Source organism: Rhinoderma darwinii, chromosome 6 (genome assembly GCF_050947455.1).
Source record: "Rhinoderma darwinii isolate aRhiDar2 chromosome 6, aRhiDar2.hap1, whole genome shotgun sequence".
Lineage (NCBI taxonomy): Eukaryota > Metazoa > Chordata > Amphibia > Anura > Rhinodermatidae > Rhinoderma > Rhinoderma darwinii.
Window position 1 is genome coordinate 134045670 of NC_134692.1, and position 17443 is coordinate 134063112.

Genomic DNA, 17443 nt, shown 5'->3' on the forward strand with positions numbered 1-17443 from the left:
CCAAGGTTTCCCAGCAGAACATTGATTAGAGCGTCACACTGCCTCCGCCGGCTTGTCTTCTTCCCATAATGCATCCTGGTGCCACCTCTTCTCCAGGTAAGCGACGCACACGCACCCGCCCCTCCACATGATGTAAAAGAAAACGTAATTCTTTAGACCAGGCGCCTTCTATTGCTCCATGCTCTAGTTCTGATGCTCACGTGACCATTGTATGCGCTTTCGTGGATGGGCAGGCGTTGGCATGGGCACTCGGATCGGTTTGCGGCTACTTAGCCCATATACAGCAAGAACTTTGTCAGTAATTTGTTCTACAGTCGCTCTTCTGTAGGATCAGACCAGGTGGACTAGCCTTCACTTCCCACACAAATCAATAAAACTCGTGCGCCCATGACCCTGTCGCCGGTTGTCCTTCCTTAGACCACTTTTGCTAGGTACTGACCACTACATACCGGGAACACCCCACAAGACCTGCCATTATCGAGATGCTCTGACCCGGTTGTCTAGTCAGAATTAGGCCCTTGTCAAAGTCGCCCGGATTCTTACACTCACCCATTTTTCCTGCTTCCATTTTTGTTGCAGTTTTTGAAGCCACAACCAGGAGTGGATTCAAAAAAATTAGGAGAAGTAGAATCTTCCTATATACATCCCATGCTTTTATGATCAACTCCTGGTTGTGGCTTCAAAAACGGCAATCAATGTTATTCACTTCACCGGTCAGTGGTTTTAATGTTATGGCTGATCGGTGCGGGATATAGAAATGTATGTATATAAATACATATAGGCCTAGAATTTAGGCCATTTCGCTAATAACTGCCGAGACTGAATACAATTATAGCAAACCCTTATGTATCATTGATATTGGGCCTGTACAGGTTTTCATCATCTATGTAAACAGTTGATATTCACCGACAGCAAGCAGATATATTGAAACTGAGGAACTAAAAACGCAAAGTATAATAAGTTACATCATCGTTAATTATGTAAGACTTATTCACAGGGAGACGGGAAACCCCTTTAAAATAATAAAATGAATTCTGATCATCAATATCTCTGCTGTCCTTGTAATGTGCGTTAGATACAACACGTGGTACAGACAAGCGTGGCAGGCCAGTGATTGGTCACCTGCAGATCTGTCATTATTGGTTATGTAGCACGTGGGATATAATCTGTTTCAGGACTCTGGGAGACATGTCGGCAGAGTCATCTTTCACATAAAGAAGAAGCTGCAGCTCCGAAATGATAGAAGATGCCCCCTGCCACGTGTCTGACGCCGCATGTAAACATAGCACATATTCCTAGATGTGAGGAAACCTAGAAATTAAAGCAGAGGACTGGGACAACACGACCGCAGGGGCCGTCAACTTAATATATGTCTAGCCTGAATATACACACAACATATCGGCCCCGCTGCAGCCGTGAAACCATTATCAGCGCCGCGGTACGGCGGTTTTATGAACAAACAAAATTGGGAAGCAGCTGACGAACAGACGGGCATCAGACACACAGCAAAAAGAACTGGCAGATGGCATAATGGCCTCAGGGTTTGTATGTTCACCATGCGCTCATGTGGGGGTCCTTTGGGCAGTCTGGTTCGCTCCTGTGGTCCACTGGCTAACTCTAATGCGTGTCTGTGCCCTGCGATACGAAGTATTGCCAAGGCTGGCACGAATGTTTCCAGAGAATTTCGGTAGCCTGCTATAAGACCATTTTACAGTTTATATAAAGATATATAAGAGTTCAGTAACTTTGTAAATAAATGCCATTACTTATATTGCTACAGCCCTTATTATACTCCAGAGCTGCATTCACAGTTCTGCTGGTTGCTATGGGAACAGTCAGCAAGCTTGTTGTCAGACACACCCCTAGCGGTGCACATTGAGTTATTCCTATATCAGATTACTGTTCAGTGTCCGGTGTAGACCTACAATGCCACAATGTAAATCGCCAGAGCAAGCTGTGTGCAGGCATTGAATGACTGCTGGAAGATTTCAGCTCTGAAGCCTGCAGAATTCAGACTACTGTTGCGGACTATAATACCGAGTGTTACTAAGGATCGGTACAAAAAAAAAAAAGTAATGTAATGTATTTACAAGGGGACCAGTAAATGGGAAGGGTGCAGCTTTCAGACCTCTTATAGCCCCTTCCATTCACAGCAGCAGTTGATTTTTTTTTTTCATCTCCCCTCCCCCCAATGTTGGCGTTCATACTGTATTTGTTAAACTATCTGAGTTTCCTATTACACCAGGCTTTATAATGTAGTGTGTCAGCCATTAAATCATAGACATATACTCGATGGTTCGGTGCATCGAAGGAATGAGAAAATGTGTGTGGGGGGAGGGTTGGAGAGGCGATTACTTCAGCTCCTGTCTCCGAGATCCCAATTTAATGGAAAGTGTGAACCGTAAAGCAATTGGATGGAAAATAGATGAAATTGGGTACAAAAAATCCCAAGACTAGTAATTACTAATCAACTGCATTGTCTGCCTAATAGTAAAGGCCGACCGTCCAGATCTTGGATATCAAAATCAATATATGAAGATACAGCGGGTATATACTGAACCTCTCTCTGTGCCTACTGCTAGGATCTGCCATAACCTTATAATAACCTCTGAAACCCCGCTGATCCCAAGCGACGAGGTTCATTGAATTCGGAGGATCGGTGGGGGCCCCGACAGTTAGACCCGATCAATAAGGAAGTGATGGCATAAACTAGTGATATACCACCACTTCTTGTGGAGGGAAAATACTTTAAGGGGTATTCACATGTCAGACATGTATCCCATATTTACAGCAAATGCCATAAATGTCTGCTAGGTACGGCTAGCCCTTCTAGGACCAGCACCATTCTAGAGAACGGGGGTCCCCCGACCCCCATAACTTCACATCCAGACAGAGAATGATGGAGGTTACCGAAACAGTCGAGAGAGCATGACCGTAACTCCATCTATTATCTGCCTGCATGCGGAGTCTGCCTCTTTAGGTGCGATGGGGGTCAGGGAACCCCCATTCCCCAGAAAGGACCCGCAGCTAGCATACATTTATGGCATATCCTGTGGATATGCCATAAATGTCCGAGATGGGAAACCCCTTTTAAAGCTGGAGCCTTTATAGGTATGGGTGATGGTGATGCTAGGCATAGCAAAAAAATAAGCTATTAACTTGTTGTAATAGCCGATTGTGAGGATCCACAACAGCAGGGGGGCCACTGCAATCAGATTTCAGCCTGGGGGTCTGTAATATCGAAACATTTCCATAAAAAAAAAAAAAAACATACAATGTCTATGCGTGCACTACAAATCTACAGCGAAATAAATAAGTAGCCGGATGATGAATGACGTAAAGCGCTGCTCGATGTAGAATAACCTAGAAATGAAATCTCCTGGAAAGCACTCGCTCACATACAAAAAGTAGCACGTTATATAAGAAGGGAATAAATACGGTTTGGCTTCTTTAATTATAAATTGGGTGGCAATGAAGGGTAGACCCGTCGAAGGGAGACCCGTGGGGTAAGAAGATTCATTATACGGGTGCCTTCCACCCTCACACGTTCCAGCAGATTTATGAAGGATAAAATAGGACCTCCCGGTACGGCAGCAGCTGTTATTCCCCCTCCATACTGTGTCATATATGCCGGAAAAATATGTCAGAAATCTAGGTCAGGCTTACGCACACAATGATGGTGCCAGTTATATATATACACACATACATACATATACACAGACATTCCTTGGGAGTGTAGCTTCCAAAATGGCCTCTTTTTGGGGGTATTACCTCTGTTTTGGCACAAGACCTCAAAATCCACTAGGTGCTCCTTTGCTTCTGAGGCCGGTGTTTCAGTCCATTACCGCACTAGGGCCACATGTGGGATATTTCTAAAAACCTGCAGAATCTGGACAATAAATATTGAGTTGCGTTTCTCTGGTAAATCCTTCTGCGTTACAGAAAAAAATGTATTTTCTAAAAACAAAAATTTACATTTGTAAATTTCACGTCCACTTAATTCACTGTAATTCCTGTAAAGGGTTAAGAAACTTTCTAAATACTGTTCTAAATACTTTGAGGGGTGCAGTTTTTAAAAATGGGTGATTTATGGGGGGTTTCTAATATATAAGGCTCTCAAAGCCATGTGAGAACTGAACTAGCCCCTAAGAAACAGGGTTTTGGAAATCTCCTTGGAAATGTGAGAAATTGCTGCTAAAGTTCTAAGCCTTGTAACGTCCTAGAAAAATAAAAGAACGTTCAAATAACAATGCAAATATAAAGTAGACCTATGGGAAATGTCAACTAGTAACTATTTTGTGTGGAATTACTATCTGTTTTAAAGGGGTTTTCCAGCTTCTGACAACTGATGACCTATCCACCGGATAGGTCATCAGTACATGATCTGTGGGGGTCCAACACCCAGGCCCCGCACAGATCAGCTGGTCCGGTGCCTCCGTGCACCGGACCTACAAGCCGGAAGCAGTTAGCTCCGGCCACGGAATAGTGGCTGAGCTGCAGTACTGCAGCTCTGCTCCTAATCAAGTGAATAGGAGCGGACCTTCAGTTCTGCAGCGCGGCCGCTATGCTATGTACGGAGCCAACTGCTTCCGGGCTCCGTACATAGCATTATGTGCCACAACATCCGGTGCTCGCAGGCCACCGGAGCGGCTTATCGGTGTGGGGTCCGGGTGTCGGACCTGCGCCGATGACATACTGATGACCTATCCGGTGGATAGGTCATCATTTGTCAGAAGGTGGTCAACCCCTTTAAGAGCAGATACATTTAAATTTATAAAAATGCTAATTTTTGCAAATTTTCTCAAAATGTTGGTGTTTTTTTTTTACAAATAAATACTGAATTCATCGACCGGATTTTTCCACTAACATAAAGTAGAATATGTCAGGAGAAAATCTCAGAATCGCTTGGAGAAGTAAAACCATTGCAAAGTTATTACCACATAAAGTGACAAGTCAGATTTGAAAAAATGGGGCTGCATTCACAAGACTAAAAGTGTCTGTGTCTCCATGGGGTTAAAAGACGTTATGGCCCAGCGTACAATGCAATACATTAGGAAGATCCTCAGCCCGAACATCTTACGAGTCTCCAGCGGCCGCTTCCTCTGACGTTCTTCAGGAATTGTTAACTCTCAGCGCTGGCTCTCCAGCGTGTAAGGGATGGGGGAAGCGTCACGATGCTGGAGACTGAGCACTGCAATTCTTCAACCGAGGTGTCGCTCATTAGCGGGTGTGAGTAATGGGATCATGGCGGCATCATGGTAGTCTGTGTGCATGGCTGCTGCTTTGCCTTTTATCACATTTGTGTGTCACGGATGACGTGCGGCCGGTTACTGTCACCTCAGCAGGCGCAATGTAAAATGGGCAATAATGCTTAACCCTTCGCTTGGTGAAATGTACTTATCTTTTCTGAAGTTTGAGGGATTGATACATTTTGTATTAGTTAAAGAAGTTGTCTCATCACAGACAATCCCTTTAATATGGGAGCCACCGTGGCGATCGGTTGATCGCCATGGATCTGGCTCCCGGCTGCAGGGGAAACATATTACTACATCTATGTAATACAGGACGCCCCAAATCCGCTACAGCTGTAAACGACTCTCCGCTCTGGCTCATAGAGGGCGACCCTGAGCAGGGGAACCCCCTCTATGATATCCAATAGGGCATATGGAGAGGAGCAGCCCTGGTCGGAGATCCACTTTGAGGAATACACAGTGTGGTTGGGACTAAAGGAATTGGTTCGAAATTAAATGAGCAGAGAGTAGGGATCCAAAGCAAAGGACCTTGTGGGTGGAACTAGAAAGGGAGGTAAACACTGAAAAAATTACTTTTGGTGTAATCTATAGACCCCCCAATATAACTGAGGAGATGGAAGGTCAGATATATAAACAGATGGAGCGGGCTGCACAGGCGGGTACTGTAGTGATAATGGGAGATTTTAATTTCCGGGATATTAATTGGTGTCATGGTTCGGCTTCAACTGCAAAGGGGAGACATTTCCTCAACCTGTTGCAGGAAAATTTTATGGGCCAGTTTGTGGAAGACCCGACTAGAGGTGAAGCTCTGTTGGATCTGGTCATTTCTAATAATGCAGATCTTGTTGGGAATGTCAATGTTCGTGAAAACCTCGGTAACAGTGATCACAATATAGTTACATTTTACCTATACTGTAAAAAACAAACGCAGGCTGGGAGGGCAAAAACATTTAATTTTAAGAAAGCCAATTTCCCCAGGATGAGGGCGGCAATTCAGGATATAGACTGGGAAGAACTAATGTCAAATAATGGAACAAATGATAAATGGGAGATTTTCAAATCTACTTTGAGTTATTATAGTGCAAAATTTATTCCTACAGGTAATAAGTATAAACGACTCAAATTAAACCCCACATGGCTTACACCTTCTGTGAAAGGGGCAATACATGACAAAAAAAGGGCATTTAAAAAATACAAATCTGAGGGTACAGCTGTAGCCTTTGTAAAATATAAAGAGCTTAATAAAATCTGTAAAAATGTAATAAAATTAGCAAAAATACAAAATGAAAGGCAGGTGGCCAAGGATAGTAAAACAAATCCTAAAAAATTCTTCAAGCATATAAATGCAAAAAAGCCAAGGTCTGAACATGTAGGACCCCTAGATAATGGTAATGGGGAGTTGATCACAGGGGATCAAGAGAAGGCAGAGTTACTAAATGGGTTCTTTAGCTCTGTATATACAACAGAAGAAAGAGCAGCTGATGTAGCCGGTGCCAGTGCTGTTAATATATCAGTTGATATACTGAATTGGATGAATGTAGAGATGGTCCAAGCTAAATTAAATAAAATAAATGTGCACAAGGCTCCGGGACCAGATGGGTTACACCCTAGAATTCTTAAAGAGCTTAGTTCAGTTATTTCTGTCCCCCTTTTCATAATATTCAGAGAATCTCTAGTGACAGGTATAGTGCCAAGGGACTGGCGCAGGGCAAATGTGGTGCCTATTTTCAAAAAGGGCTCTAGGTCTTCCCCGGGTAATTATAGACCAGTAAGCTTAACATCCATCGTGGGGAAAATGTTTGAGGGGCTATTGAGGGACTATATACAGGATTATGTGACAATAAATAGCATTATAAGTGACAGCCAGCACGGTTTTACTAAGGACAGAAGTTGTCAAACTAACCTAATCTGTTTTTATGAAGAGGTGAGCAGAAGTCTAGACAGAGGGGCCGCTGTGGATTTAGTGTTTTTAGACTTTGCAAAGGCATTTGACACTGTCCCCCATAGACGCCTAATGGGTAAATTAAGGACTATAGGTTTAGAAAATATAGTTTGTAATTGGATTGAGAATTGGCTCAAGGACCGTATCCAGAGAGTTGTGGTCAATGATTCCTTCTCTGAATGGTCACCGGTTATAAGTGGTGACCCCAGGGTTCAGTGCTGGGACCACTATTATTCAACTTATTTATTAATGATATAGAGGAAGGGATTAATAGCACTATTTCTATTTTTGCAGATGACACCAAGCTATGCAATATAGTTCAGACTATGGAAGATGTTCATGAATTACAGGCAGATTTAAACAAACTAAGTGTTTGGGCGTCCACTTGGCAAATGAAGTTTAATGTAGATAAATGTAAAGTTATGCATCTTGGTACCAACAACGTGCATGCATCATATGTCCTAGGGGGCGCTACACTGGCAGATTCACTTGTTGAGAAGGATCTGGGTGTACTTGTAAATCATAAACTCAATAACAGCATGCAGTGTCAATCAGCTGCTTCAAAGGCCAGCAGGATATTGTCGTGTATTAAAAGAGGCATGGACTCGCGGGACAGGGATGTAATATTACCACTTTACAAAGCATTAGTGAGGCCTCATCTAGAATATGCAGTTCAGTTCTGGGCTCCAGTTCATAGAAAGGATGAAAAATACAAAGAAGAGCAACGAAGCTAATAAGGGGCATGGAGAATTTAAGTTATGAGGAAAGATTGAAAGAATTAAACCTATTTAGCCTTGAAAAAAGACGACTAAGGGGGGACATGATTAACTTATATAAATATATTAATGGCACATACAAAAAATATGGTGAAATCCTGTTCCTTGTAAAACCCCCTCAAAAAACAAGGGGGCACTCCCTCCGTCTGGAGAAAAAAAGGTTCAACCTGCAGAGGCGACAAGCCTTCTTTACAGTGAGAACGGTGAATTTATGGAATAGCCTACCGCAGGAGCTGGTCACAGCAGGGACAGTAGATGGCTTTAAAAAAGGGTTAGATAATTTCCTAGAACAAAAAAATATTAGCTCCTATGTGTAGAAATTTTTCCTTCCCTTTTCCCGTCCCTTGGTTGAACTTGATGGACATGTGTCTTTTTTCAGCCGTACTAACTATGTAACTATGTAACCACCCTCTATGATATTAAAAAAAAAGCTAAAAAAAATTACAGTAGTTCCCAGAAGAATTGTGTAAGTAAAACTGCAAATGTAAGACAAATTTATTTCACAAATCTTAATTCATTGATGTTGCGCAGCTACAACCAGGACCGCTCACATGTAGTGTCAACTGTGCCCCAAACCTAGAGATATGAGCGCTAGCAAAGACAAGTGTGTAGCTGGTCTATTAATGTTTCTATTGACCCCAGGGGTGCAGGAATTCAGCTTGGGCCCCCCTACCCCTCCCCAACACCACCAGACCCCTGCACACGCATATGCCCAGCTGCCTTTCCCAAAAGACCCCATGAATGCCCCCACAGTATAATCCCCCCCCCCATAGCTGACCACTACAGTATAATACCCCCATAGCTGCCCCCCCACAGTATAATGCCCCCCATAGCTGCCCCCACTGTATAATGCCACCCATAGCTGCCACATACACTATAATGCCATACAGTATAATGCCCCCCATAGCTGTCCCATACAGTATAATGCCCCCCATACAGTATAATGCCCCCCATAGCGGTCCCATACAGTATAATGCCCTCCATAGCTGCGACATACAGTATAATGCCCACCATATAGTATAATGCCCTCCATAGCTGCCACATACAGTATAATGCCCCCCATACAGTATAATGCCCCCCATAGCTGTCCCATACAGTATAATGCCCCCATAGATGTTCCACACAGTATAATGCTCCTATACAGTATAATGCCCCCCATAGCTGCCCCATACTGTATAATGCAACACGCAGTATAATACCCCCCATAGCTATCCCATATAGTATAATGCCCTCCATACAGTATAATGCCCCCTCAGAAGATACCATATGAGCCTCTCCACCTATACCCAGTATAATGCCCCCATATATATGTATCTAATAGAAAAATAATAACATAACTACTTACCTATTCCCGTTCCCACGACAGGTGGAGGATATCCTTTTCCTCCTGTGCACTGTGATGTGAGTGACAGCGCCGAGCCGCTGGCGGCACAGTGAATGCTGGAGCAAGGCTTAAGCATTGAACCCAACTGAATGTGCGTGCTGCGGACGCAAATTCAGTTGGAAGTGGGACCAGCGCGGTCAGCGCTGTGTGGCAACGGGGGCCCCCCAGGCTTAGGGGCCCAGTCGCAGTTGCGACACCTGTAGCTAGGCCACGGATTGACCCCTTTGCCGTCCTTCACCGCAAGGAATGTCTCAATTAACCGATTCATCCCCCTAGATTACCAGGGATCATACAATTAACCTCACCTTAGACTCCCTGGGATGTTACCATTCAAATTATTCCCGCACTAGAGGACCAGGAATGTTACCTAAACCACAAATTATATTACTAGTAACCCCTTCCTGACCGCAGAGCACCATGTATTAAATGTTTGCACTCTAAACCACCAGAAATATTATCGTTAACCTCTAAATTGCCCAAGGCCACAAGGGAAATGTTTGGTAAGTATGGAGCAGTCCACCTGTGAGTCTTCAACACCCTCTTAAACCAGCTTTTCACTACATTTGCCCAATTGTCTATATGAAAAGAGAGTTTGTTACTTACTCGCAGATCCGATTCCTTGCCCAAGATGTCGTATAGCAAAGCTCCCTTCGAGGTGATTTCGGATGCAAGGTCCCTGGCCATCTTCAAGTCAGTAATCTGAAGCGAAATGTGACATGCGGAGATAGGTGTGACTGTCAGGGCCTGGAATTAACAACTGCAACACATCACGTGGGGACACGATAACGTGATGGGGATAATCTTAGCTATATTCTTGCCACACAGCCGTGTCATGTAACACAAGGTAATAGTAAAGTCATTTAAAAAAACAAAAACGCCATACGCCTGACTCCTTGCCCACAACGCTCGGCACATTCACTGTGAGAGTTCAAAAAAAGTACTCCAAAAGTGACAGACCGCTGAAATCAGCATGTCTGTCACTACTATATACTGCCCTCAGCGGGGACAGCATGAATGACCTGACAGGTGACCTTCAAATATAACATACTAAAAGGGATTGTCTAGTTTAGAAAACCCATTTCCATACACTCTATTAGGGAATTCTGAGTTAATGGAGGGGGGTACGCTGTTCAGGATCCTCATTCTGTCCAGAGCGTCTCTCTCACTGGAGGACTTGTCCGATCCTGCATTACACACAAACACCCATTGATTTGAATAGACAGTGTGTAATGCTTCATTTCTCCGGTGGTGGCGCTGCAGGGAAATAAAATGCTTTCTGCCAGGTTTCGCCACAGATTACAGCTGATCTTTGGGGCTCACAACAGAGGAACATTTTGTGATCTGCTTATTGTCAAGGGACGAGTAGGGATTTTCTGAAGTGGAAAACTCCTTTAAGTATTTCTACATAAAATAAAATCCCTGTTAAAAGGGTGGTCCCATCAGGACAACCCTTGTCCATATGCCCTACTAGGTCACAGAGGGGACCACGCCACCTCTTGAGCCAGAGGAGAGAGATGCTGACAAGCAGTGGCTCTCGATTTGGCTGATATCAGAATGGCCTTATAAAACTAAACTTCCCCCTCAGATGGAAATACAATAGCTGGCTGAATCTTCCCCCGGCAAAAACAGTTGTTTGCCTAGGACCTTGGGAGATGGACCCCCAGCGATCAGCCGATCACCACGGCAGCTCTCAGAGAAAAACCCTTGAAATATAGGTTCTTCAGTTGCCATCTAAACCTGGGTGACTACTTAAAGCGTGATTGAAACATTTTCTTAGAGTCCTGAATAGCACACTGCAAAAACAAAGTTCTTGTAGTTTTTTTTTTGGGGGGGGGGTTTGCAGCCTTGTGTAGGACTTTCAAATTGCAACGTCTAAAGGGGTCATCAACCCCCTCCCCCGTCTAAAGGGGTCATCAACCCCCTCCCCCCTAAGAACGAGAATGTCCTACAATACTTACTTTAGTTCCCAAGTCAAACTTAAACGTAGTCGTGTCCCCATCCCCGACCTGAACGCTATCAATGCCTTTGGTTTTCATAGCATTGTACAGCACAGTGGTGACCTTCAGCAGCTCCTTCACAGAATAGCCGTCCGCCTGGTACAACTTCTTGGTGTTCAGCTTGATGTGAGCTTTAGTGGCCTGAAATAAAGTTTGAACAAGGTGAAAATAAAAAACTGGTTCCAGATGTCTGAATCAGGACTACTTTCACTCATTCTTTTAAAAGGGACACTCCATCCAAATGTGCTCCATTATGGTATTCCATGTGTCAGTCTCTCACCTGTTACCGTGTTTCCCCGAAAGTAAGACAGTGTCTTACTTTCTTTTTATCCCCAAAAGCCCCACTATGTCTTACTTTCGGGGTATGTCTTACATTGGCAAAAAAATTTTTTTTTTATTTATTTTTTTTTCACAAACTTTATTTAACTGTTTTACATTTATTTTTTTAGTCCCACCAGGGGACTTCACTATGCGATGTGCCGATCGCATATATAATGCTTTGGTATACTTCGTATACCGAAGCATTATTGCCTGTCAGTGTAAAACTGACAGGCAACCTATTAGGTCATGCCTCTGGCATCGCCTAACAGGCAGATGCTGAAGGCAGACCTGGGGGTCTTTGTTAGACCCCCGGCTGTCATGGAAACCCGACGGCGACCCGCGATTTGTTTGCGGGGGCGCCGATCGGGTGACAGAGGGAGCTCCCCCCTCTGTCAAACACATTAAATGCCGCTGTCACTATTGACAGCGGCATTTAATGGGTTAAACTGCCGGAATCGGCGCGCGCTTCGATTCCGGCAGTTGCAGCAGGAGCCAGGCTGTGTATAACAGCCGTGCTCCTGCCGCTGATCGCGTGGGTACAGTCTCAGTACCCGCGCTATCACAGGATGGATATATCCGTCCTCCGGCGCGAACTAGCAGCTGCTGAGGACGGATATATCCGTCCTTCGGCGTTAAGTGGGAGTGGAAGTGGGCAGGAGGCGGCAATACCCCCGTGTTTCCCCGAAAGTAAGACATATGTCTTACTTTCGGGGTACGGCTTATATTAGCCGACCCCCCTGAAACCCCCGATACGTCTTACAATCGGGGGTGTCTTACTATCGGGGAAACACGGTATTTATCTCTATATATATCATACTGGGATTGTTGCTTAGCAACAGTGTGAATCCGGTTCGGTGATTACTTTCTCTACTTCAGTTTATGGAGATCTATGTGTCACCCATCACAGACTTCAGCAGTTCCTGTACCACACTAGTTTTGCACAGGGGGGGGGGGGGGGGGACAGAAACTTCTATCATCAGCTCCCACTGATACTCAGAGTGTGGTATACAGTCAGGTGGGGGTGCAGACATGGAAAGTTGTGTATCCACTGGAGGTCGTCTTTAACACCTAGAATTCGGGTTCATGCACACGGTCATATTATGATTCTGTGCAGCACTTATAAAATCGTATGGGCCCATACTGTACCTCCTATTTTATATCGCCTGTAATTGGTAGGTGTAACTTGCAACTCATTGGATTACTGTGGTTTTCTCCGTTGGATCTACTGTTGGATTCTGCTGACCTAACCCTCCTGACTGCATGCTGTGCTGCTTACCTCCATACTGAGTATATGGTACCACCACTCTGAAGACTAATGAAGAATGATTTGCAATTTCCTATAGAATTAGTCTGAAACTTTTATCATCATGTTGTTGGTTTCCTGTGCCGATTCATTTTCTGATATATATCTTTATAGCAGTCACAGCTCAGTTTTTATAAAACAGAGCTCCAAATCCCATACATAGCCATGGATTTAAAACATATCATGCTGGGTACCTGCAGCCACCACTAGAGGGAGCTCAGGAGCACACTGCATACATTGAACTGAATAAGACGGCATGCAGCAAACTCCCTCTAGTGGTGGCTGCAGGCAGCCAGCATGTTATCTTTCATGTCAATGCAGGGATCAGGAAAACTGAGCTCCAAGCGCTACATTCCTTAATGAAAAAAAATGAAACTATTGGAGACAAAACCTAGAAGTCTGCAAGACATGCAGACATTTACATCTATAAGCCGTTTTAGATGAATTTCTAACCTGGCTTCTGGCAAAGGGAAAGTTTCACCTGATGTGCAGACAATAATATCAATAGCACACAATGAAAAGCAAGTAGAATCCCCCTGCCCAGCCGATCAAATAATTCATGGAAAAAGAGACATTGACAACTATTACAATAATGATTTAGTGGAGAGACAGACCCCTGCAGGACCCACCTAATCTTCATAGAAGATCGTCTCACTTTTCCCTGTCCGTATTTGCGCGGGAAAACTCTAGACTGAAATTTGATGGGAGGATGTAGAAAGCCCATGTGAAAAATATCTAAAATAGTGTCTACAACAGTTTCCATAGGAATTTAGTACAGAGATTATATATATCCTGATTGTTCTTTATCACTCGGTGATAGGATCATTATATGTGACATAAGAATATCTCCGTTTTTATATCTGTGTCACATACGGAGCTTTAATAAGCTGCATAGGTAGGATGGCAAAGGACACCTGGGAGACAATTGTGCATGAGCAATAGCATCATTATATGGATTCATAATCCGTCGCAGAGCTGTACGCAAGGTAATAAAAAAAACAACCCATAAAAATGTAAAAAAAATAAACCTTACCAAAAAACAAAAGTACCAAAATGTTTTAGATTTCTGCCAAACCAGAACAAAAAAAAAGTCTTAAAATAGTAAAAAAGTATAAAAGGCAAAAACCACAAAACCAGATGTGTGAAAATGTATTTAGAAAAGCAGGATAAATGTGGTATTACATGGCACCTATTGAAATGAATGGGCGATACATGGTTGTGCAGAGTCATCCAGAGGCGCTGATAGGAGAATGGGACAGGGATTCTCCTAACGGGACAACACCTTTAATGTCATGTTCATGATTCCTGGGACTGCACCCCTCCATACGGTTGATGGTCCCATCTTCCTTTCTTTTCTTAACTCTTTGAAGCATATTCCTCTTTTCCAATGAGCTCGGTCTTCCCATAGTATCTCCAGAATAATAATGCTTCAGTTTGATCATTTGTGCTTTGAGTGCAAGAAAAAGATTGAGGGTTGTCCAGGTTGGGGGCTGTTTTTTGTACTGATGACCTATCCACAGGTTAGGTAATCAGTATATGATCGGTGGAGGTCCGACACCCGGACTGATCAGCAGCTTTGGCTGCCCCCGGGTTCTGGAAACTATGCAGAGTCGGTGGCGGAAGCAGAAGGCTCTGTACACTGTATAGCGGCTGTGCTGGGTTACTGCAGCTCTACTTCTATTCCTTGAAGTAACCCAGCACGGCCGCTATAAAGTGGTCGTAGCCTTCTGCTTCTAGCACAGACTCTCCAAAGCTTCCGGTGCCCGGAGGCAACCAAAACAGCTGATCAGTGTGGGGTCTGGGTGTCCCTGTGGATAGGTCATCAGTATAAAAAACAACCCCCAATCTGGAAAACCCCCTTAATAATTCATTTATTAATTTTCCTTTCTGTTGCTCCTCACCTGGCCTGGCTCCAGTGATGAGTCCCGGCAAGCGGCGTCCAGTTGCCTCCTTCTCTGGCCCCCTCTTCACCACTTTGGCATCCCCTCTTTGCCTGGGCCATCGGCACCCACTGACGGCGTCAGGCCTGGCAATCCATTTAAAGAGGAATCAGCCTGCCTTCCCTGCAGATCAAGGTACAGTTATATCCTTTGCTTGACTGTTCTTCCTATTGCTATTTGACTCTGTTTCTGTCTCTGATCCCGACCTTGTTCCCGTCCCATCCTTTGGATTTGTCGCTTGGTTCCTGTATTTGCACTACGAGTATCGACTCCTGGCCTGAGTTCTGAGATACATTTCGGTCTCATCCTCCGGCGTGCTACTTCCTGACTACTACTCAGTCAACATCCCCTGACAACGTTCCTGAATCAGTTATCATGTGTCCACCACCAGTCGGTGACTATTCCAGGGACCACAACCTGGAAATCCGACCGGGAAAGTCCATACCTCCTTGCGGGGGTTAAGGATGAAGAATGGGGAGCTTCCGTAGACTCCGCACCCCAGTCTAGCCAGCGCCAAACCAATTGCGGCTTAAGGGATTCACTTCTCTGGTGAGATACATAACAGCTGCCCGCAGTTGAAGATGCACCAATATTTTTTCCGTCTTGTTTCTTTGGTTTTCTCACAGTAAATACCATCTCCTTAGTATTCCTGATGTTTTCATAGACACATCATTACATTTGAAGACTTTGAGATCTTTCATCCTGGTTATGGAATTCTATTGAACTTTTTGACAGCTCAATCCCATGCGGTACAGATAACGGATCCAAGTCGGAAAAAAGCTGTCAACTACTGATTTTAGAATCTCTTCCCCATCATATCTAAACTTCACATCCTTCTGGGTATCCAAACCAGTTCTATTCCTGTTTAACAAAAGTGCCATCTTTACCTGCTGATCTTAAAGTGAACCTGTCACTATAACAGAACTATTAAAAGAATGACCCCAGTGTTCTACTGGTGGATACAAAAACATCCACTAAACAGACCCCCCCCCCCCCCCCCGAGGTGCCAAACAGGGGGGCTAAAAAGAAAGCACTTCATGGTTCTGGGAAGTCATGTGATATAGTCTGTTATAGAGGAGCCCTGGAGTGTGTGTGTCATGTGACCCTTTTCAAAGCTTCAGACTGGATCGGAGGGATCATGTGATACACTATGTGACACCTGGGACGGGCTGTTTGATGGAAACACTCGCTAGTATAACTCTTCTGGGGTATCACACTGAAGTTATAATTTAAGGAGGTCTGTTTTAGTGATGGATTTTCTGGAATTTGTCTTATACCCCCAAATGAAAAGAGATTTCCTTTTTAAGACATCTTTATCAAGTGAAGCTACATTGTCCCTGCAGGGGGCACTACAACGGAAATGTAGTATTATATGTTGACCACCCAAATGAGTGACTATAGACACTTTCACACGGGCAAACGATCGGTTGTCTGAGCACCTGTTCCAGGGCGCCGATCAGCCGATGAACGAATGAGCAGCTGATCGGATCTTTTATGCGGCAAAAAAAAAAAATGGCTCGCTAGTCGGCAGCATATCTCCCCGTGTAAACCGGGAGATGTGCTGCCGACACAATGCAAACGCATGGGGAAGAATGAGGATAATATCGATCGTTAGTCACCATACATTTACGATCATTGCGCCTTGTGAATGCAGCAAACGAGCGCCAATCGACATTTACACGGCACGGCTTTAGGCTTGCTCCACCGGATAGGTCATCAGATCTGTGGGGGTCAAAATTTTTTTTTGCTAAAAAGTTTAAAAAAAAAAGCAGATTTTTTTTCTAACCAGAAGCCTGAATATTCTGTGAATAAAAATAATAAGAAACCTGCATTGATCTCGGAGAAAATAGCAAAAGTCACATCGCAAGTCCAACAAACAAAAATGTTATAGCCGTTATAAAAACACGTGCCAAAAATGGCTAAACGGTGCCTGGTCCTGAAGCGGTTAATATAAGTTTGCATCGTTCTACAATAATTATGTGAAAATGACTTTGCAGGAGGAGGTAAAGGTCTCATGAGCACGCCGAGCGCCATCATTATAACCGTCTCTTCTGTATGACTAATGATCGGTGCTCAACCTGAAACGGAGAACAACCAAGTGACATGAAAAACGAATCACTATATCTGTCCATCATTGTCACCCACCCCTATATACCCCCATAACCTGTATGTATAATGTTACAACGCCCACCTCAACAGTGGGATCCTGTATGTATAATGGTACTACGCCCACCTCTAAGCCGATACACATCACATCAAGTTAAAAATCTATATTTAAATGGCTGTCTATAACTATGGGTGCCAGCAGATCCCACTAGCCTGGAGGATTATAGGGCTTTTCCGAGACTAACATTGATGGCCTACCCATAATATAGGCCATGACTATCTGATCGATCGGGATTCGACTCCCGGTACCCCCACCAATCAGCTGTTTTAAAGGGGCAGTAGCGGTCTTACAAGAGCTGCTACCCCTTTATTTCCTTTACTGCTCACACGGTGACTCGCAGACACGCTTGTAGCGGCGGTTC

General features: G+C 44.2%; 1 protein-coding gene across 5 annotated transcripts in view; it reads right to left on the reverse strand.

The window, feature by feature from the left end:
* CLUAP1 (clusterin associated protein 1) overlaps positions 1 to 17443 on the reverse strand; it is a 57983-nt gene that overhangs the window by 28767 nt on the left and 11773 nt on the right. For 4 of the 5 annotated variants that reach the window (XM_075830462.1, XM_075830463.1, XM_075830465.1 and 1 more), the window contains exons 4-5: positions 11313 to 11492; positions 9958 to 10053 (exon numbers count right to left, since the gene is read on the reverse strand). The exons of the other annotated variant lie outside the window; for it this stretch is intronic. In XM_075830462.1, coding sequence (XP_075686577.1) covers positions 9958 to 10053; positions 11313 to 11492 — 276 coding nt within the window. The remainder of the gene's footprint in view (positions 1 to 9957; positions 10054 to 11312; positions 11493 to 17443) is intronic. 5 annotated transcript variants of the gene reach the window in all.